Source organism: Peromyscus leucopus, chromosome 1 (assembly GCF_004664715.2).
Source record: "Peromyscus leucopus breed LL Stock chromosome 1, UCI_PerLeu_2.1, whole genome shotgun sequence".
NCBI lineage: Eukaryota > Metazoa > Chordata > Mammalia > Rodentia > Cricetidae > Peromyscus > Peromyscus leucopus.
Genome location: NC_051063.1, coordinates 73,477,448 through 73,499,074, shown reverse-complemented (window position 1 = coordinate 73,499,074; position 21,627 = coordinate 73,477,448). Strand labels below are relative to the sequence as shown.

Sequence of the window (21,627 nt, the reverse complement as noted above, 5' to 3'; positions counted from 1 at the left end):
CACACACACACACACACACACACACACACACACACACACTCAGACATATGCAAAGTCAGATATACACAGAGATAGAGCCATATATTAGATACTTGCATGAACACATATATACAGAGAAATTCATACATGGATATGGAAAGGCATATTATATACATATATGCTCACAAGCAAACATGTACATCACAGATGTGACACCGAGACAAATTTTTACACACAGAGCAGACACACACACACACACACACACACACACACACTCAGATACACTGACACATACAATTCCAGACATACACACAGAGACACAAATGGACATTGACACAGGCACATACATACACTGTATGTCATCCACTGGCTATTCATATTCTCAACACATTCATATTCATAATCACGTCTCAGCTAGCACTTGCCCCTTGTATAAGACTATCTGTTGATGTTGTCAGGGACCTAACTATGCTGGAAGTCTCTCATGTGCAGGACCACCTCTCTCTCAATTGTTCCCAGCTTGGTAAATGTACCAAGAGCCTAACAGGGTACCGGCTTGCAGGAATATATTCAACGGACAGGACATAGGCTCTGTCAGCAGTCCATCCTAATGCCTCCTCCTAGACTTGAGCAGCCTGCTGTTTCCATAACATATGCATATATACCTACATATATGAACTCCTATGCTAAACCAGGAACACTTTTGACCACGTCCTTGCCATTTCTGAGCAATTATCTCTCAGTCTCAATAGGAGGCATTTTTCAAGAATCCCTCGCTTACACCCAAACCCTCTGCTATCAAGTCTTTATATAATCTGTGGTGTGACCCCCCACTTGCCCTTCTGGACCCTTCCAGTCATCCCCAGACATAGACCTAATAGAATATCTTGGCTGTGTAAGTCACTGCTGGACCACAGTGTTCCTGGATGAAGACAGGCGGGGAAATGTCTGCATGCTTAGTACAGAGCATGGGTTTCCCCCACTTTTTGATGCACCACCTGATTAAACTGTGAAGGACGCCATAGGCAATTGCTATTGCAAAGACTGTTTTCCTTTTTTGACCAATGAAAATGAAGCTCAATGTTAGATTTTTGGCTTTTGGGGAGCCCACATAGCAGAGTGAAGACTCTTTCTGTCCGGGGGTTGGTGAACTTGACCTTGGATGTTCCTGGTTGATCAATGTATAAGAGTCAGGGTTATTGCTTCCCAGGTAGGGGTTTTCCAGGATACCTGTGGGTGAAACACAATACCTGAATTTGCTTTTATTCCTTTACAGCTTCTCAAGCAAGCTATCCCACACCTGGTAAGTACTTTGAAAAGATGAACTTGTATCATTTTTATAGTGTCCCACATGTTGTAATAACCACACCTCACTGAATGGATATGAATGAAACTACAGTGCACTGAACTAACTGTGTCCCATCTGGACATGTAGTCACAACAGAAGCTTCTGTCAGCTAGAGCATCAAGGCTCATGTGGTAATACAGTCACAGTCTTCATGGATGTTGCCTGTTCTTCGAATTTTAGTGAGTGTCAGAATCAAATAGAATATCTGAGTGAGGGTCTTGGGATTCACATCCTTCACTCATGAGATTCTGACTTGGAGACCCATAGTGGCTCAGGGACCTGTGCTTTGGCAAATGATATGTGAGGATAACCTGCCCTCCTGCCCACTTTGAGAAAACTCCTCCTTGGCCCAAGAATAGTAAGACTTTAATATTAGCAAGGGTATAGAGCCATTTGTTTGCTAAGACTTCAGAAACCAGAAAAACATGTACATTATTGTTTGTTTGTTTGTTTGTTTGTTTATTTATTTATTTATTTTTGAGACCCAGGCAGCTCAGGCTGGTCTACACAGACTTGCTGAGTAGGCAAGGCTACCCTTGAACTCCTGATCCTCTTACCTCTAGTTCCAGAGTTCTGGGATTCCAGGAGTGTGCTGCCTTGCCCAGCTCTTGTTTACCATATCTGAAATGATATAACTTCATCTCCACCACATTAGCTTTTATCAACTTCCTCTGTAGCAGAGACATTATGGAGGTTACTCAGAATGAAGCTGGATGTTCGGCAGCTGTGGGTTGATCTTCAGTATGTCCATCCTAAGTTTCAGGACCACATCACCGTTTAAAGGTGCCCTGAGCAAAGGACAGGGCCCATTTAAACAATTTACTCATATGTGTTTGAAGCTCATATCTTATTTAAAAAGGGTATATGTGAAGAAAATCCACTAAGGAAAAAAAAAACAGTGATTTAGGTATGGCTACACACACACACACACACACACACACACACACACACATACACATACAAAACTAGCACTCAGCAACTGAGTTAGGAGGATCTTAAATTTCAGTCTAGCATAGTGTATATCAGGGATGCTGAGTTTAAAATATATATTCACATACAAAAACAGGCAAACAAGGCATTCCAGCCTTCTGCTTGAATATTATATTGGTCATATCAACCAATGCAATTAGATAAGAACAATTAATTAGTTGTGTAAGTATGGAAAGTACTTTTGTATTGATTTCCTAGAGCCCAGCACAAGTCAGATGCAGAATATTATCTGTAGGTTAAGAACATTTTCTACACAAATAGCCTTTGATAATGGGAGAACTCAGGACTATAGATTTCTTATGCATCTAAAGTCACATAGCCTTGCCCAGTACAGACCACAATCACATCCGACAGCAGATTTCACTGTACTTGCATGTCTTGGTTTTTCTCAATGGAGACTTAACTTTATATTTTCCATTTCTCTCTCTCATCTATTTATGGACATGCAGAGCTGACCACTCCAGAGCCTACCACCACTCCAGAGCCTACCACCACTCCAGAGCCTTATCCACCAATAGGTAACAAAAGCTGTTTAAATGTCTCTCTGTAGGCTGTAATGCCAGTGTCATTCATGGTGGTGACTTTTCTTGAGTGAGTTAATGGGATGAGGTGGTGGATGTGTGTTGTGAAATCTTAGAGAGGGTGGATCGCCTCCTGTTCTTGGGGGCTTTCCTCCACAGGGATCTCTGTGACTGCCCATTTCTCTGTGTGTGGAGTATGTCAGCATGGGGGTGGGGTTCAGAATTCCATGGTCCCTCTACTTGGTGTTATGTCAGAAGAAACTTTGGGATTAGGGGGTCTATAATACACAAGGTTCCAGAGAATTGTCTGTGGCAAAATGAGATTGATGCTATATTATGGGATTCCATTCTGAGGCCCTTCAAAGAGGTGCCCTATCTAGAAAGCAAGGGGCTTAGTCCAGGCCACAACCATATGGACCATTGTCTTGTTTAAACAAGTTGGGTCCTCGAAACCTTGATATTGGCAATAAGTTCACTTCAGCAGTCTTGGTGACCAGCAGTGACAAAGCCCAGGGTTCTCTAGTGGGCTGTTATTGTACACAGAATGTGAACTTATGGAAACAGTCATGTGACCCAGCTCAGTGGGTGAACAATAGCTTCTACTCATGTTTAATACTGTTCTAGTGGGTCTGAAAAGCAGTTCTGATATACACTCTCCACCTTGTCTGGGTAAGCAGCTGGTGAGAACCTTTGTCAGGGACCCATGGACTTCTCCTCTGCCAGGGCGCTCATCATTCTATCCCTTCGGTCTGTCATAGAGCAACCTCCTCTTCCTTGTCCTTACTGCTGGTGGGTGAGTGTCAGGGTGGGGTGGATGTGCCCGTGTGCAGTCTGTGTGTTAGGAGTAGGAGGGCTCTGCTTGCTCTCTCTCCCTGAAACAGTCCACATTCTGCAGTGGATGTTATCATCCAGAAGAGTGCATGGCACTCAAAGGCCTTCGATACAAGATGGAGTAGGTGTCTGGCCACCATCCAGGGCAGATTCAACCCATGTCAACACTGCAGACACAGAGCCCTCCTGGTGACAGACACACCTTTAACGTCTAGAACACAAGTAGTGAACATTCCATGAGGATGTGAAGTCAGAGTGACAGGGTGAAGTCTTTCTAAGACAGGGTGCCTGAGAAGCAACAATGGGAGGAACTCACATCCTATATTGCATTAAACCCCATGAAAGAGTTGCCCGTGATCACACCAGCTCCATCATCACCACAGAATACCAAAGGAGAATCCACCATGTCTTTCCAGGAACAGAGTCTCCTTTGGCTGTGAGGCTGGTGAATGGAGGAGACAGATGTCAGGGTCGTGTGGAGGTCCTTTACCAGGGTTCCTGGGGCACCGTGTGTGATGACAGCTGGGACACCAATGATGCCAACGTGGTGTGCAGGCAGCTGGGCTGTGGCTGGGCGGTGTCTGCCCCTGGAAGTGCCCGGTTTGGACAGGGCTCAGGGCCCATTGTCCTGGATGATGTGGCCTGCACAGGACATGAGTACTACCTGTGGAGCTGCTCCCACCGAGGCTGGCTCTCCCATAACTGTGGACACCATGAGGATGCTGGAGTCATCTGCTCAGGTATGACCCAGAGAATACTAGCTCTGCCTCCCAGCAGTAGAATATGCTTAGATCCCTTTTAGCTCCCAGATCTGCATTCTGTCCCTTTTCGTAATGCCCCTTTAAGAGTTGCTGAATGTCCAGAGCAATGACATTCTCAGTCAGGGTCCTGTCAATCCTCAGTTGTCCAGCGACTCTAGAGTTTATGTGACACAGGTAAGCCATGGATAGCAGCACCAAGCCCAGACTAAAGCACCAGGGTCAGCACACACATGCTGTACAAGGAGTAACCCAGTGTTGGTTTGGAGAAATGTAATCCAGTTTGTATATGATTTTCCAGCGTTCAGAGGGCAAAGCAATAAGATGTGAGCCACCGTGCCCAGAGTGCCTCTGATTTATTCTCCTATCAAAGAGTCTTCTGCAGGTCACCCACTCTACAAAGCTGTGCATGCTACAGTCCACACTCCAACATCATCACCTGTAGCCACACTCAGCTCACTCTGGCTGCTCTGGTCCCTTGATCCAGTCTATTCTTGTCCTGTCCTTTACTAGACTCTTCTACCTGCTCTTTCTAAAGAACAGGGACATTGTCCCTTTAGAAGATCCTTCCTGACTTGTACTCAACATAATTAGAAACACACACACACACACACACACACACACACACACACACACACACACTCAGACATATGCAAAGTCAGATATACACAGAGATAGAGCCATATATTAGATACTTGCATGAACACATATATACAGAGAAATTCATACATGGATATGGAAAGGCATATTATATACATATATGCTCACAAGCAAACATGTACATCACAGATGTGACACCGAGACAAATTTTTACACACAGAGCAGACACACACACACACACACACACACACTCAGATACACTGACACATACAATTCCAGACATACACACAGAGACACAAATGGACATTGACACAGGCACATACATACACTGTATGTCATCCACTGGCTATTCATATTCTCAACACATTCATATTCATAATCACGTCTCAGCTAGCACTTGCCCCTTGTATAAGACTATCTGTTGATGTTGTCAGGGACCTAACTATGCTGGAAGTCTCTCGTGTGCAGGACCACCTCTCTCTCAATTTTTCCCAGCTTGGTAAATGTACCAAGAGCCTAACAGGGTACCGGCTTGCAGGAATATATTCAATGGGCAGGACATAGGCTCTGTCAGCAGTCCATCCTAATGCCTCCTACTAGACTTGAGCAGCCTGCTGTTTCCATAACATGTGCATATATACCCACATATATGAACTCCTATGCCAAACCAGGAACACTTTGACCACGTCCTTGCCATTTCTGAGCAATTATCTCTCAGTCTCCATAGGAGGCATTTTCCAAGAATCTCTTGCTTACACCCAAACCCTCTGCTACTCAAGTCTTTATATAATCTGTGGTGTGACCCCACTTGCCCTTCTGGGCCCTTCCGGTCATCCCCAGACATAGACCTAATAGAATATCTTGGCTGTGTAAGTCACTGCTGGACCACAGTGTTCCTGGATGAAGACAGGAGGGGAAATGTCTGCATGCTTAGTACAGAGCATGGGTTTCCCCCACTTTTTGATGCACCACCTGATTAAACTGTGAAGGACGCCATAGGCAATTGCTATTGCAAAGACTGTTTTCCTTTTTTGACCAATGAAAATGAAGCTCAATGTTAGATTTTTGGCTTTTGGGGAGCCCACATAGCAGAGTGAAGACTCTTTCTGTTTAGGGGTTGGTGAACTTGACCTTGGATGTTCCTGGTTGATCAATGCATAAGAGTCAGGGCTATTGCTTCCCAGGTAGGGGTTTTCCAGGATACCTGTGGGTGAAACACACAATCTGAATTTGCTTTTATTCCTTTACAGCTTCTCAAGCAAGCTATCCCACACCTGGTAAGTATTTTGAAAAGATGGACTTGTATCATTTTATAATGTCCCACATGTTGTAATAACCACACCTCACTGAATGGATATGAATGAAACTAGGGTGCACTGAACAAACTGTGTCCCATCTGGACATGTGGTCACAACGGAAGCTTCTGTCAGCTGGAGCATCAAGGCTCATGTGGTAATTCAGTCACAGTCTTCATGGATGTTGTCTGTGCTTCGAATTTTAGTGAGTGTCAGAATCAAATAGAATATCTGAGTGAGGGTCTTGGGATTCACATCCTTCACTCATGAGATTCTGACTTGGAGACCCATAGTGGCTCAGGGACCTGTGCTGTGGCAGATGATATTTGAGGATAACCTGCCCTCCTGCCCACTTTGAGAAAACTCCTCCTTGGCCCAAAAATAGTAAGACTTTAATATTAGCAAGGGTATAGAGCCATTAGTTTGCTAAGACTTCAGAAATCACAAAAACATGTACATCTTTATTTATTTATTTTTGAGACCCAGGCAGCACAGGCTGGTCTACACAGACTTGCTGAGTAGGCAAGGCTACCCTTGAACTCCTGATCCTCTTACCTCTAGTTCCAGAGTTCTGGGATTCCAGGAGTGTGCTGCCATGCCCAGCTCTTGTTTTCCATATCTGAAATGATGTAACTTCATCTCCACCACACTAGCTTTTATCAACTTCCTCTGTAGCAGAGACATTATGAAGGTTACTCAGAATGAAGCTGGGTGTTCGGCAGCTGTGGGTTGATCTCCAAATATGTCCACTCTAAGTTGCAGGAGCATATCACCGTTTAAAGGTGCCCTGAGCAAAGCACAGGGCCCATTTAAACAATTTACTCATATGTGTTTGAAGTTCATATCTTATTTAAAAAGGGTATATGTGAAGAAAATCTACTAAATTAAAAAACAGTGATCTAGGTATGGCTACACACACACACACACAAACACACACACACACACACACAAAACTAGCACTCAGGAGCTGAGTTAGGAGGATCTTGAATTACAGTCTAGCCTAGTGTATATCAGGGATGTTGAATTTAAAATATATATTCACATACAAAAACAGGCAAACAGGCATTCCAGCCTTTTGCTTGAATATTATATTGGTCATATCAACCAATGCAATTAGATAAGAACAATTAATTAGTTATGTAAGTATGGGAAGTACTTTTGTATTGATTCCCTAGAGCCCAGCACAAGTAAGATGCAGAATATTATCTGTAGGTTAAGAACATTCTCTACACAAATAGCCTTTTATAATGGGAGAACTCAAGACTACATACATTTCTTATGCATCTAAAGTCACATAGCCTTGCCCAGTACAGACCCCAATCACATCCGACAGCAGATTTCACTGTACTTGCATGTCTTGGTTTTTCTCAATGGAGACTTAACTTTATATTTTCCATTTCTCTCTCTCATCTATTTATGGACGTGCAGAGCTGACCACTCCAGAGCCTTACACCACCCCAGAGCCTACCACCACTCCAGAGACTTATCCACCAATAGGTAACAAAAGCTGTTTAAATCTCACTCTGTAGGTTGTAATGCCAGTGTCATTCATGGTGGTGACTTTTCTTGAGTGAGTTAATGGGATGAGGTTGGTGGACGTGTGTTGTGAAAACTTAGGGTGGATTTGCTTCCTGTTCTTGGGTGCTTTCCTCCAATGAGATCCCTGTGACTGCCCATTTCTCTGTGTGTGGAGCATGTCAGCATGGGGGTGGGTTCAAAATTCTATGATCCCTACATTTAGTGTTATGTCAGAAGAAACTATGGGGTTAAAGGATCTAGAATAGACTAGCTTCCAGAGAGGTTTCTGAGGCAAAATGAGACTGGTGATATACTATGAGATCCCATTCTGAGGCTCTTCAAAAAGGTTCCCTGTTTAGAGTGAAAGGGTCTTAGCCTGGGCAAAACCATGAAGACCTTTGTCTTGTTTAAACATGTTGTGTACTCCAAACCTTGACTTTGGTGATAAGTTCACATCAGCAGTCTTGGTGACCAGCAGTGACAAAGCCCGGGGTTCTTTAGTGGGCTGTTATTGTACACAGAATGTGAGCTCATGGAAGCAGTCATGTGACCCAGCTCAGTGGGTGAACAATAGCTTCTACTCATGTTTAATACCTTTCTAGTGGGCCTGAAAGGCAGTTCTGATATACACTCTCAACCTTGTGTGGGTAAGCAGCTGGTGAGAGCCTTTGCCAGGGACCCATGGACTTCTTTCTCCTCTGCCAGGGCGTTAATCATTCTATCCCTTTGGTCTGTCATAGAGCAACCTCCTCTTCCTTGTCCTTACTGCTGGTGGGTGAGGGTCAGGGTGGGGAGGATGTGCCCATGTGCAGTCTGTGTGTTAGGAGTTGGAGCGCTCTGCTTGCTCTCTCTCCTTGAAAGAGCCCACATTCTGCAGTGGATGTTGTCATCCAGAAGAGTGCATGGCACTCAAAGGCCTTAGATACAATATGGAGTAGGTGTCTGGCCACCATCCAGGGCAGATTCAACCCATGTCAACACTGCAGACACAGAGCCCTCCTGGTGACAAACACATCTTTAATGTCTAGAACACAAGTAGTGAACATTCCATGAGGAGGTGAAGTCAGAGTGACAGGGTGAAGTCTTTCTAAGACAGGGTACCCGAGAAGCAACAATGGGAGGAACTCACATCCTATATTGCATTAAACACCATGAAAGAGCTTCCCGTGATCACACCAGCTCCATCATTACCACGGAATATCCAAGGAGAATCCACCATGTCTTTCCAGGAACAGAGTCTCCTTTGGCTGTGAGGCTGGTGAATGGAGGAGACAGGTGTCAGGGTCGTGTGGAGGTCCTTTACCAGGGTTCCTGGGGCACCGTGTGTGATGACAGCTGGGACACCAATGATGCCAACGTGGTGTGCAGGCAGCTGGGCTGTGGCTGGGCGGTGTCTGCTCCTGGAAGTGCCCGGTTTGGACAGGGCTCAGGGCCCATTGTCCTGGATGATGTGGCCTGTACTGGACATGAGTACTACCTGTGGAGCTGCTCCCACCGAGGCTGGCTCTCCCATAACTGTGGACACCATGAGGACGCTGGAGTCATCTGCTCAGGTATGACCCAGAGAACACTAGCTCTGCCTCCCAGAAATGCAGTATGCACAGATCTCTTTTAAGGCTCCCAGAACTCCATTCTGTCCCTTTTCACATTGCCCCTGTAAGGACTGCTGAATGTCCAGATCAATGGCATTCTCAGTCAGGGTCCTGTAAATCCTCTCAGTTCTCCAGGGACTCTAGAGTTTATGTGACACAGGTAACCCATGGAAGAGCAGCACCAAGCCCAGACTAAAGCACAAGGGTCAGCACACACATGCTGTACAAGGAGTAACCCAGTGTTGGTTTGGAGAAACGTAATCCAGTTTGCATATGATTTTCCGAGTTCAGAAAGCAGTAAGGTTTGAGGCACCATGCCCAGAGTACCTCCTGGTTTCATTTATTCTCCTATTAAAAAGTCTTCTGCAGGTCACCCACTCTACAAAGCTGTGCATGCTACAGTCCACACTCCAACATCATCACCTGTAGCCACACTCAGCTCACTCTGGCTGCTCTGGTCTCTTGATCCAGTCTATTCTTGTCCTGTCCTTTACTAGACTCTTCTAACTGCTCTTTTTAAAGACCAGGACATTGTCCCTTTAGAAGATCCTTCCTGACTTGTACTCAACATAATTAGAAACACACACACACACACACACACACACACACACACACATGCACACACCCACACACACACACACACACACTCAGACATAAGCAAACTCAGATATACACAGAGATAAAGCCATATGATAGATACTTGCTTGAACACAAACATACAGATTAATTCCTACCTGGGTACAGAAAGGCATATACATAGATGCTCACAAGCAAACATGCACATCACAGAGTGACGTGACACAGAGACAAATTTTTACACACAGAACACACACACACACACTCAGATACACTGACACATACAATTCCAGACATACACACAGAGACAGAAATGGACATTGACATAGAGGCACACACATACACTGTATGTTATCCAGTGGCCATTCATACTCTCAACATATTCATATTCATAATCACACTCAGCTAGCACTTGCCCGCTGTGCGAGACTGTCTGTTGATGTCTTCAGGGACCTACTATGCTGGAAGTCTGGTGAGCAGGGAACACACCTGTCTAATTTGTGCCCAGCTTGGTAAATGTACCAATAGCCTAACAGGATACCTGGCTCATAAGAATGTATTTCAGCAAGCAGGACATAGTCTGTAAGTGTGAGCATCCCAACCTCATGCCTCAAGCCAGACCTGAGCGGCATTGCTGTTTCCATAATATATACATATAGACACACACATATGTACACACATGCTAAACCAGGGCCACCATTAACCAAATCCTCACCATTCCTGAGCAATTATCTCTCAGTCTCCATAGGAGGCTGGATCTAAGAACTCCCTTGCTTATACCCAAACCCTCTGATATTCAAGTCTTTATAAAACCTGGGGTGTGACCCCCACATGCCCTCCTGTGTCCTTCCAGTCATCCCCAGATATACCTAATAGAATATCTCATCAGTGTAAGTCACTGCAGGACCACAGTGCTCCTGGGATGGGGACAGGAGGGGAAGTGTCTGCATGCTTAGTACAGAGCAGGGGTTCCCCCATTTTTTGATCCACCGCCTGTGTAATCTGTGAAGGACGCCATGGACACAGAGTGCTGATTGATAATACAAAGACTGTTTTTCTCTTTTGACCAATCAAAATGGAACCTCAATGTTAGATTTTTGGCTTTAGGGAAGCCACATAGCACAGTGAAGACTCTTTCAGTTCAGGGGCTGGAGAACTTGACCTTGGATGTTCCTGGTTGATCAATGCATAAGAGTCAGGGCTATTGCTTCCCAGGAGGGTGTTTTCCAGGATTACCATGGTTAAAACACACAATCTGAATTTGCTTTTATTCCTTTACAGCTTCTCAAGCAAGCTATACCACACCTGGTAAGTACTTTGAAAAGATGGACTTATATCAGTATATAGTGTCCCTCTAAGTCAAAATAATCACCTCCTCACTAAATGGATATGAGTGATACTAGGCTGCACTGAACAAACTGTGTCCCATCTGGACATGTAATGACAATGGAAGCTTCTGTCAGCTGAGCATCAAGGCTCATGTGGTAATACAGTCACAGTCTTCATGGATGTTGTCTGTGCTTCGAATTTAGTGAGTGTCAGAATCAAATAGAATATCTGAGTGAAGGTCTTGGGATTCACATCCTTCACTCATGAGATTCTGACTTGGAGACCCATAGTGGCTCAGGGACCTGTGCTTTGGCAGATGATATGTGAGGATAACCTGCTCACCTGCCCACTTTGAGAAAACTCCTCCTTGGCCAAAGAATAGTAAGACTTCAATATTATCAAGGGTATAGAGCCATTAGTTTGCTAAGAGTTCAGAAACCAGATAAAAATGTACATTTTTGATTGTTTGTTTGTTTGTTTATTTATTTATTTATTTTTGAGACCCAGGCAGCTCAGGCTGGTCTACACAGACTTGCTGAGTAGGCAAGGCTACCCTTGAACTCCTGATCCTCTTACCTCTAGTTCCAGAGTTCTGGGATTCCAGGAGTATGCTGCCATGCCCAGCTCTTGTTTACCATATCTGAAATGATGTAACTTCATCTCCACCACATTAGCTTTTATCAACTTCCTCTGTAGCAGAGACATTATGAAGGTTACTCAGAATGAAGCTGGGTGTTGGGCAGCTGTGGGTTGATCTCTAAATATGTCCACCCTAAGTTGCAGGAGCACACCACCGTTTAAAGGTGCCCTGAGCAAGAGACAGGGCCCATTTAAACAATTTACTCATATGTGTTTGAAGCTCATATCTTATTTAAAAAGGGTATATGTGAAGAAAATCCACTAAGGAAAAAAAATAGTGATTTAGGTATGGCCACACACACACACACACAAAACTAGCACTCAGCAACTGAGTTAGGAGGATCTTGAATTTCAGTCTAGCCTAGTGTATATCAGGGATGTTGAATTTAAAATATATATTCACATACAAAAACAGGCAAACAGGCATTCCAGCCTTCTGCTTGAATATTATATTGGTCATATCAACCAATGCAATTAGATAAGAACAATTAATTAGTTGTGTAAGTATGGGAAGTACTTTTGTATTGATTCCCTAGAGCCCAGCACAAGTCAGATGCAGAATATTATATGTAGGTTAAGAACATTGTCTACACAAATAGCCTTTGATAATGGGAGAACTCAGGACTATAGATTTCTTATGCATCTAAAGTCACATAGCCTTGCCCAGTACAGACCACAATCACATCCGACAGCAGATTTCACTGTACTTGCATGTCTTGGTTTTTCTCAATGGAGACTTAACTTTATATTTTCCATTTCTCTCTCTCATCTATGTATGGACGTGCAGAGCTGACCACTCCAGAGCCTACCACCACTCCAGAGCCTACCACCACTCCAGAGCCTACCACCACTCCAGAGCCTTATCCACCAATAGGTAACAAAAGCTGTTTAAATGTCTCTCTGTAGGTTGTAATGCCAGTGTCATTCATGGTGGTGACTTTTCTTGAGTGAGTTAATGGGATGAGGTGGTGGATGTGTGTTGTGAAATCTTAGAGAGGGTGGATCGCCTCCTGTTCTTGGGGGCTTTCCTCCACAGGGATCTCTGTGACTGCCCATTTCTCTGTGTGTGGAGTATGTCAGCATGGGGGTGGGTTCAAAATTCCATGGTCCCTCTACTTAGTGTTATGTCAGAAGAAACTTTGGGATTAGGGGGTCTATAATACACAAGGTTCCAGAGAATTGTCTGTGGCAAAATGAGATTGATGCTATATTATGGGATTCCATTCTGAGGCCCTTCAAAGAGGTGCCCTATCTAGAAAGCAAGGGGCTTAGTCCAGGCCACAACCATGTGGACCATTGTCTTGTTTAAACAAGTTGGGTCCTCAAAACCTTGATATTGGCGATAAGTTCACTTCAGCAGTCTTGGTGACCAGCAGTGACAAAGCCCGGGGTTCTCTAGTGGGCTGTTATTGTACACAGAAAGTGAGCTCATGGAAGCAGTCATGTGACCCAGCTCAGTGGGTGAACAATAGCTTCTACTCATGTTTAATACTGTTCTAGTGGGTCTGAAAGGCAGTTCTGATATACACTCTCAACCTTGTGTGGGTAAGCAGCTGGAGAGAACCTTTGCCAGGTACCCATGGACTTCTTTCTTCTCTGCCAGGGCGTTAATCATTCTATCCCTTTGGTCTGTCATAGAGCAACCTCCTCTTCCTTGTCCTTACTGCTGGTGGGTGAGGGTCAGGGTGGGGTGGATGTGCCCATGTACAGTCTGTGTGTTAGGAGTAGGAGGGCTCTGCTTGCTCTCTCTCCCTGAAACAGCCCACATTCTGTAGTGGATGTTGTCATCCAGAAGAGTGCATGGCACTCAAAGGCCTTAGATACAAGATGGAGTAGGTGTCTGGCCACCATCCAGGGCAGATTCAACCCATGTCAACACTGCAGACACAGAGCCCTCCTGGTGACAAACACATCTTTAATGTCTAGAACACAAGTAGTGAACATTCCATGAGGAGGTGAAGTCAGAGTGACAGGGTGAAGTCTTTCTAAGACAGGGTACCCGAGAAGCAACAATGGGAGGAACTCACATCCTATATTGCATTAAACACCATGAAAGAGCTTCCCGTGATCACACCAGCTCCATCATTACCACGGAATATCCAAGGAGAATCCACCATGTCTTTCCAGGAACAGAGTCTCCTTTGGCTGTGAGGCTGGTGAATGGAGGAGACAGGTGTCAGGGTCGTGTGGAGGTCCTTTACCAGGGTTCCTGGGGCACCGTGTGTGATGACAGCTGGGACACCAATGATGCCAACGTGGTGTGCAGGCAGCTGGGCTGTGGCTGGGCGGTGTCTGCTCCTGGAAGTGCCCGGTTTGGACAGGGCTCAGGGCCCATTGTCCTGGATGATGTGGCCTGTACTGGACATGAGTACTACCTGTGGAGCTGCTCCCACCGAGGCTGGCTCTCCCATAACTGTGGACACCATGAGGACGCTGGAGTCATCTGCTCAGGTATGACCCAGAGAACACTAGCTCTGCCTCCCAGAAATGCAGTATGCACAGATCTCTTTTAAGGCTCCCAGAACTCCATTCTGTCCCTTTTCACATTGCCCCTGTAAGGACTGCTGAATGTCCAGATCAATGGCATTCTCAGTCAGGGTCCTGTAAATCCTCTCAGTTCTCCAGGGACTCTAGAGTTTATGTGACACAGGTAACCCATGGAAGAGCAGCACCAAGCCCAGACTAAAGCACAAGGGTCAGCACACACATGCTGTACAAGGAGTAACCCAGTGTTGGTTTGGAGAAACGTAATCCAGTTTGCATATGATTTTCCGAGTTCAGAAAGCAGTAAGGTTTGAGGCACCATGCCAGAGTACCTCCTGGTTTCATTTATTCTCCTATTAAAAAGTCTTCTGCAGGTCACCCACTCTACAAAGCTGTGCATGCTACAGTCCACACTCCAACATCATCACCTGTAGCCACACTCAGCTCACTCTGGCTGCTCTGGTCTCTTGATCCAGTCTATTCTTGTCCTGTCCTTTACTAGACTCTTCTAACTGCTCTTTTTAAAGACCAGGACATTGTCCCTTTAGAAGATCCTTCCTGACTTGTACTCAACATAATTAGAAACACACACACACACACACACACACACACACACACACACATGCACACACACACACACACACACACACACTCAGACATAAGCAAACTCAGATATACACAGAGATAAAGCCATATGATAGATACTTGCTTGAACACAAACATACAGATTAATTCCTACCTGGGTACAGAAAGGCATATACATAGATGCTCACAAGCAAACATGCACATCACAGAGTGACGTGACACAGAGACAAATTTTTACACACAGAACACACACACACACACTCAGATACACTGACACATACAATTCCAGACATACACACAGAGACAGAAATGGACATTGACATAGAGGCACACACATACACTGTATGTTATCCAGTGGCCATTCATACTCTCAACATATTCATATTCATAATCACACTCAGCTAGCACTTGCCCGCTGTGCGAGACTGTCTGTTGATGTCTTCAGGGACCTACTATGCTGGAAGTCTGGTGAGCAGGGAACACACCTGTCTAATTTGTGCCCAGCTTGGTAAATGTACCAATAGCCTAACAGGATACCTGGCTCATAAGAATGTATTTCAGCAAGCAGGACATAGTCTGTAAGTGTGAGCATCCCAACCTCATGCCTCAAGCCAGACCTGAGCGGCATTGCTGTTTCCATAATATATACATATAGACACACACATATGTACACACATGCTAAACCAGGGCCACCATTAACCAAATCCTCACCATTCCTGAGCAATTATCTCTCAGTCTCCATAGGAGGCTGGATCTAAGAACTCCCTTGCTTATACCCAAACCCTCTGATATTCAAGTCTTTATAAAACCTGGGGTGTGACCCCCACATGCCCTCCTGTGTCCTTCCAGTCATCCCCAGATATACCTAATAGAATATCTCATCAGTGTAAGTCACTGCAGGACCACAGTGCTCCTGGGATGGGGACAGGAGGGGAAGTGTCTGCATGCTTAGTACAGAGCAGGGGTTCCCCCATTTTTTGATCCACCGCCTGTGTAATCTGTGAAGGACGCCATGGACACAGAGTGCTGATTGATAATACAAAGACTGTTTTTCTCTTTTGACCAATCAAAATGGAACCTCAATGTTAGATTTTTGGCTTTAGGGAAGCCACATAGCACAGTGAAGACTCTTTCAGTTCAGGGGCTGGAGAACTTGACCTTGGATGTTCCTGGTTGATCAATGCATAAGAGTCAGGGCTATTGCTTCCCAGGAGGGTGTTTTCCAGGATTACCATGGTTAAAACACACAATCTGAATTTGCTTTTATTCCTTTACAGCTTCTCAAGCAAGCTATACCACACCTGGTAAGTACTTTGAAAAGATGGACTTATATCAGTATATAGTGTCCCTCTAAGTCAAAATAATCACCTCCTCACTAAATGGATATGAGTGATACTAGGCTGCACTGAACAAACTGTGTCCCATCTGGACATGTAATGACAATGGAAGCTTCTGTCAGCTGAGCATCAAGGCTCATGTGGTAATACAGTCACAGTCTTCATGGATGTTGTCTGTGCTTCGAATTTAGTGAGTGTCAGAATCAAATAGAATATCTGAGTGAAGGTCTTGGGATTCACATCCTTCACTCATGAGATTCTGACTTGGAGACCCATAGTGGCTCAGGGACCTGTGCTTTGGCAGATGATATGTGAGGATAACCTGCTCACCTGCCCACTTTGAGAAAACTCCTCCTTGGCCAAAGAATAGTAAGACTTCAATATTATCAAGGGTATAGAGCCATTAGTTTGCTAAGAGTTCAGAAACCAGATAAAAATGTACATTTTTGATTGTTTGTTTGTTTGTTTATTTATTTATTTATTTTTGAGACCCAGGCAGCTCAGGCTGGTCTACACAGACTTGCTGAGTAGGCAAGGCTACCCTTGAACTCCTGATCCTCTTACCTCTAGTTCCAGAGTTCTGGGATTCCAGGAGTATGCTGCCATGCCCAGCTCTTGTTTACCATATCTGAAATGATGTAACTTCATCTCCACCACATTAGCTTTTATCAACTTCCTCTGTAGCAGAGACATTATGAAGGTTACTCAGAATGAAGCTGGGTGTTGGGCAGCTGTGGGTTGATCTCTAAATATGTCCACCCTAAGTTGCAGGAGCACACCACCGTTTAAAGGTGCCCTGAGCAAGAGACAGGGCCCATTTAAACAATTTACTCATATGTGTTTGAAGCTCATATCTTATTTAAAAAGGGTATATGTGAAGAAAATCCACTAAGGAAAAAAAATAGTGATTTAGGTATGGCCACACACACACACACACAAAACTAGCACTCAGCAACTGAGTTAGGAGGATCTTGAATTTCAGTCTAGCCTAGTGTATATCAGGGATGTTGAATTTAAAATATATATTCACATACAAAAACAGGCAAACAGGCATTCCAGCCTTCTGCTTGAATATTATATTGGTCATATCAACCAATGCAATTAGATAAGAACAATTAATTAGTTGTGTAAGTATGGGAAGTACTTTTGTATTGATTCCCTAGAGCCCAGCACAAGTCAGATGCAGAATATTATATGTAGGTTAAGAACATTGTCTACACAAATAGCCTTTGATAATGGGAGAACTCAGGACTATAGATTTCTTATGCATCTAAAGTCACATAGCCTTGCCCAGTACAGACCACAATCACATCCGACAGCAGATTTCACTGTACTTGCATGTCTTGGTTTTTCTCAATGGAGACTTAACTTTATATTTTCCATTTCTCTCTCTCATCTATGTATGGACGTGCAGAGCTGACCACTCCAGAGCCTACCACCACTCCAGAGCCTACCACCACTCCAGAGCCTTATCCACCAATAGGTAACAAAAGCTGTTTAAATGTCTCTCTGTAGGTTGTAATGCCAGTGTCATTCATGGTGGTGACTTTTCTTGAGTGAGTTAATGGGATGAGGTGGTGGATGTGTGTTGTGAAATCTTAGAGAGGGTGGATCGCCTCCTGTTCTTGGGGGCTTTCCTCCACAGGGATCTCTGTGACTGCCCATTTCTCTGTGTGTGGAGTATGTCAGCATGGGGGTGGGTTCAAAATTCCATGGTCCCTCTACTTAGTGTTATGTCAGAAGAAACTTTGGGATTAGGGGGTCTATAATACACAAGGTTCCAGAGAATTGTCTGTGGCAAAATGAGATTGATGCTATATTATGGGATTCCATTCTGAGGCCCTTCAAAGAGGTGCCCTATCTAGAAAGCAAGGGGCTTAGTCCAGGCCACAACCATGTGGACCATTGTCTTGTTTAAACAAGTTGGGTCCTCAAAACCTTGATATTGGCGATAAGTTCACTTCAGCAGTCTTGGTGACCAGCAGTGACAAAGCCCGGGTTCTCTAGTGGGCTGTTATTGTACACAGAAAGTGAGCTCATGGAAGCAGTCATGTGACCCAGCTCAGTGGGTGAACAATAGCTTCTACTCATGTTTAATACTGTTCTAGTGGGTCTGAAAGGCAGTTCTGATATACACTCTCAACCTTGTGTGGGTAAGCAGCTGGAGAGAACCTTTGCCAGGTACCCATGGACTTCTTTCTTCTCTGCCAGGGCGTTAATCATTCTATCCCTTTGGTCTGTCATAGAGCAACCTCCTCTTCCTTGTCCTTACTGCTGGTGGGTGAGGGTCAGGGTGGGGTGGATGTGCCCATGTACAGTCTGTGTGTTAGGAGTAGGAGGGCTCTGCTTGCTCTCTCTCCCTGAAATAGCCCACGTTCTGCAGTGGATGTTTGTCATCCAGAAGAGTGCATGGCACTCAAAGGCCTTAGATACAAGATGGAGTAGGTGTCTGGCCACCATCCAGGGCAGATTCAACCCATGTCAACACTGCAGACACAGAGCCCTCCTGGTGACAAACACATCTTTAATGTCTAGAACACAAGTAGTGAACATTCCATGAGGAGGTGAAGTCAGAGTGACAGGGTGAAGTCTTTCTAAGACAGGGTACCCGAGAAGCAACAATGGGAGGAACTCACATCCTATATTGCATTAAACACCATGAAAGAGCTTCCCGTGATCACACCAGCTCCATCATTACCACGGAATATCCAAGGAGAATCCACCATGTCTTTCCAGGAACAGAGTCTCCTTTGGCTGTGAGGCTGGTGAATGGAGGAGACAGGTGTCAGGGTCGTGTGGAGGTCCTTTACCAGGGTTCCTGGGGCACCGTGTGTGATGACAGCTGGGACACCAATGATGCCAACGTGGTGTGCAGGCAGCTGGGCTGTGGCTGGGCGGTGTCTGCTCCTGGAAGTGCCCGGTTTGGACAGGGCTCAGGGCCCATTGTCCTGGATGATGTGGCCTGTACTGGACATGAGTACTACCTGTGGAGCTGCTCCCACCGAGGCTGGCTCTCCCATAACTGTGGACACCATGAGGACGCTGGAGTCATCTGCTCAGGTATGACCCAGAGAACACTAGCTCTGCCTCCCAGAAATGCAGTATGCACAGATCTCTTTTAAGGCTCCCAGAACTCCATTCTGTCCCTTTTCACATTGCCCCTGTAAGGACTGCTGAATGTCCAGATCAATGGCATTCTCAGTCAGGGTCCTGTAAATCCTCTCAGTTCTCCAGGGACTCTAGAGTTTATGTGACACAGGTAACCCATGGAAGAGCAGCACCAAGCCCAGACTAAAGCACAAGGGTCAGCACACACATGCTGTACAAGGAGTAACCCAGTGTTGGTTTGGAGAAACGTAATCCAGTTTGCATATGATTTTCCGAGTTCAGAAAGCAGTAAGGTTTGAGGCACCATGCCCAGAGTACCTCCTGGTTTCATTTATTCTCCTATTAAAAAGTCTTCTGCAGGTCACCCACTCTACAAAGCTGTGCATGCTACAGTCCACACTCCAACATCATCACCTGTAGCCACACTCAGCTCACTCTGGCTGCTCTGGTCTCTTGATCCAGTCTATTCTTGTCCTGTCCTTTACTAGACTCTTCTAACTGCTCTTTTTAAAGACCAGGACATTGTCCCTTTAGAAGATCCTTCCTGACTTGTACTCAACATAATTAGAAACACACACACACACACACACACACACACACACACACACACACACATGCACACACACACACACACACACACACACTCAGACATAAGCAAACTCAGATATACACAGAGATAAAGCCATATGATAGATACTTGCTTGAACACAAACATACAGATTAATTCCTACCTGGGTACAGAAAGGCATATACATAGATGCTCACAAGCAAACATGCACATCACAGAGTGACGTGACACAGAGACAAATTTTTACACACAGAACACACACACACACACTCAGATACACTGACACATACAATTCCAGACATACACACAGAGACAGAAATGGACATTGACATAGAGGCACACACATACACTGTATGTTATCCAGTGGCCATTCATACTCTCAACATATTCATATTCATAATCACACTCAGCTAGCACTTGCCCGCTGTGCGAGACTGTCTGTTGATGTCTTCAGGGACCTACTATGCTGGAAGTCTGGTGAGCAGGGAACACACCTGTCTAATTTGTGCCCAGCTTGGTAAATGTACCAATAGCCTAACAGGATACCTGGCTCATAAGAATGTATTTCAGCAAGCAGGACATAGTCTGTAAGTGTGAGCATCCCAACCTCATGCCTCAAGCCAGACCTGAGCGGCATTGCTGTTTCCATAATATATACATATAGACACACACATATGTACACACATGCTAAACCAGGGCCACCATTAACCAAATCCTCACCATTCCTGAGCAATTATCTCTCAGTCTCCATAGGAGGCTGGATCTAAGAACTCCCTTGCTTATACCCAAACCCTCTGATATTCAAGTCTTTATAAAACCTGGGGTGTGACCCCCACATGCCCTCCTGTGTCCTTCCAGTCATCCCCAGATATACCTAATAGAATATCTCATCAGTGTAAGTCACTGCAGGACCACAGTGCTCCTGGGATGGGGACAGGAGGGGAAGTGTCTGCATGCTTAGTACAGAGCAGGGGTTCCCCCATTTTTTGATCCACCGCCTGTGTAATCTGTGAAGGACGCCATGGACACAGAGTGCTGATTGATAATACAAAGACTGTTTTTCTCTTTTGACCAATCAAAATGGAACCTCAATGTTAGATTTTTGGCTTTAGGGAAGCCACATAGCACAGTGAAGACTCTTTCAGTTCAGGGGCTGGAGAACTTGACCTTGGATGTTCCTGGTTGATCAATGCATAAGAGTCAGGGCTATTGCTTCCCAGGAGGGTGTTTTCCAGGATTACCATGGTTAAAACACACAATCTGAATTTGCTTTTATTCCTTTACAGCTTCTCAAGCAAGCTATACCACACCTGGTAAGTACTTTGAAAAGATGGACTTATATCAGTATATAGTGTCCCTCTAAGTCAAAATAATCACCTCCTCACTAAATGGATATGAGTGATACTAGGCTGCACTGAACAAACTGTGTCCCATCTGGACATGTAATGACAATGGAAGCTTCTGTCAGCTGAGCATCAAGGCTCATGTGGTAATACAGTCACAGTCTTCATGGATGTTGTCTGTGCTTCGAATTTAGTGAGTGTCAGAATCAAATAGAATATCTGAGTG

The 21,627-nt window shown here is 44.9% G+C and overlaps 1 protein-coding gene across 6 annotated transcripts in view; it reads left to right on the top strand.

Annotated features, from left to right (window-relative positions):
• Dmbt1 (deleted in malignant brain tumors 1) overlaps positions 1–21,627 on the top strand; it is a 64,155-nt gene that overhangs the window by 8,563 nt on the left and 33,965 nt on the right. For 2 of the 6 annotated variants that reach the window (XM_037209826.1, XM_037209824.1), the window contains exons 5-17: positions 1,256–1,282; positions 2,767–2,835; positions 4,086–4,409; positions 6,278–6,304; positions 7,751–7,819; positions 9,070–9,393; positions 11,290–11,316; positions 12,764–12,850; positions 14,104–14,427; positions 16,323–16,349; positions 17,797–17,865; positions 19,119–19,442; positions 21,345–21,371. In XM_037209826.1, coding sequence (XP_037065721.1) covers positions 1,256–1,282; positions 2,767–2,835; positions 4,086–4,409; positions 6,278–6,304; positions 7,751–7,819; positions 9,070–9,393; positions 11,290–11,316; positions 12,764–12,850; positions 14,104–14,427; positions 16,323–16,349; positions 17,797–17,865; positions 19,119–19,442; positions 21,345–21,371 — 1,725 coding nt within the window. The remainder of the gene's footprint in view (positions 1–1,255; positions 1,283–2,766; positions 2,836–4,085; positions 4,410–6,277; positions 6,305–7,750; positions 7,820–9,069; positions 9,394–11,289; positions 11,317–12,763; positions 12,851–14,103; positions 14,428–16,322; positions 16,350–17,796; positions 17,866–19,118; positions 19,443–21,344; positions 21,372–21,627) is intronic. The other 4 variants (XM_037209832.1, XM_037209829.1, XM_037209833.1 and 1 more) reach the window with 4 other exon arrangements.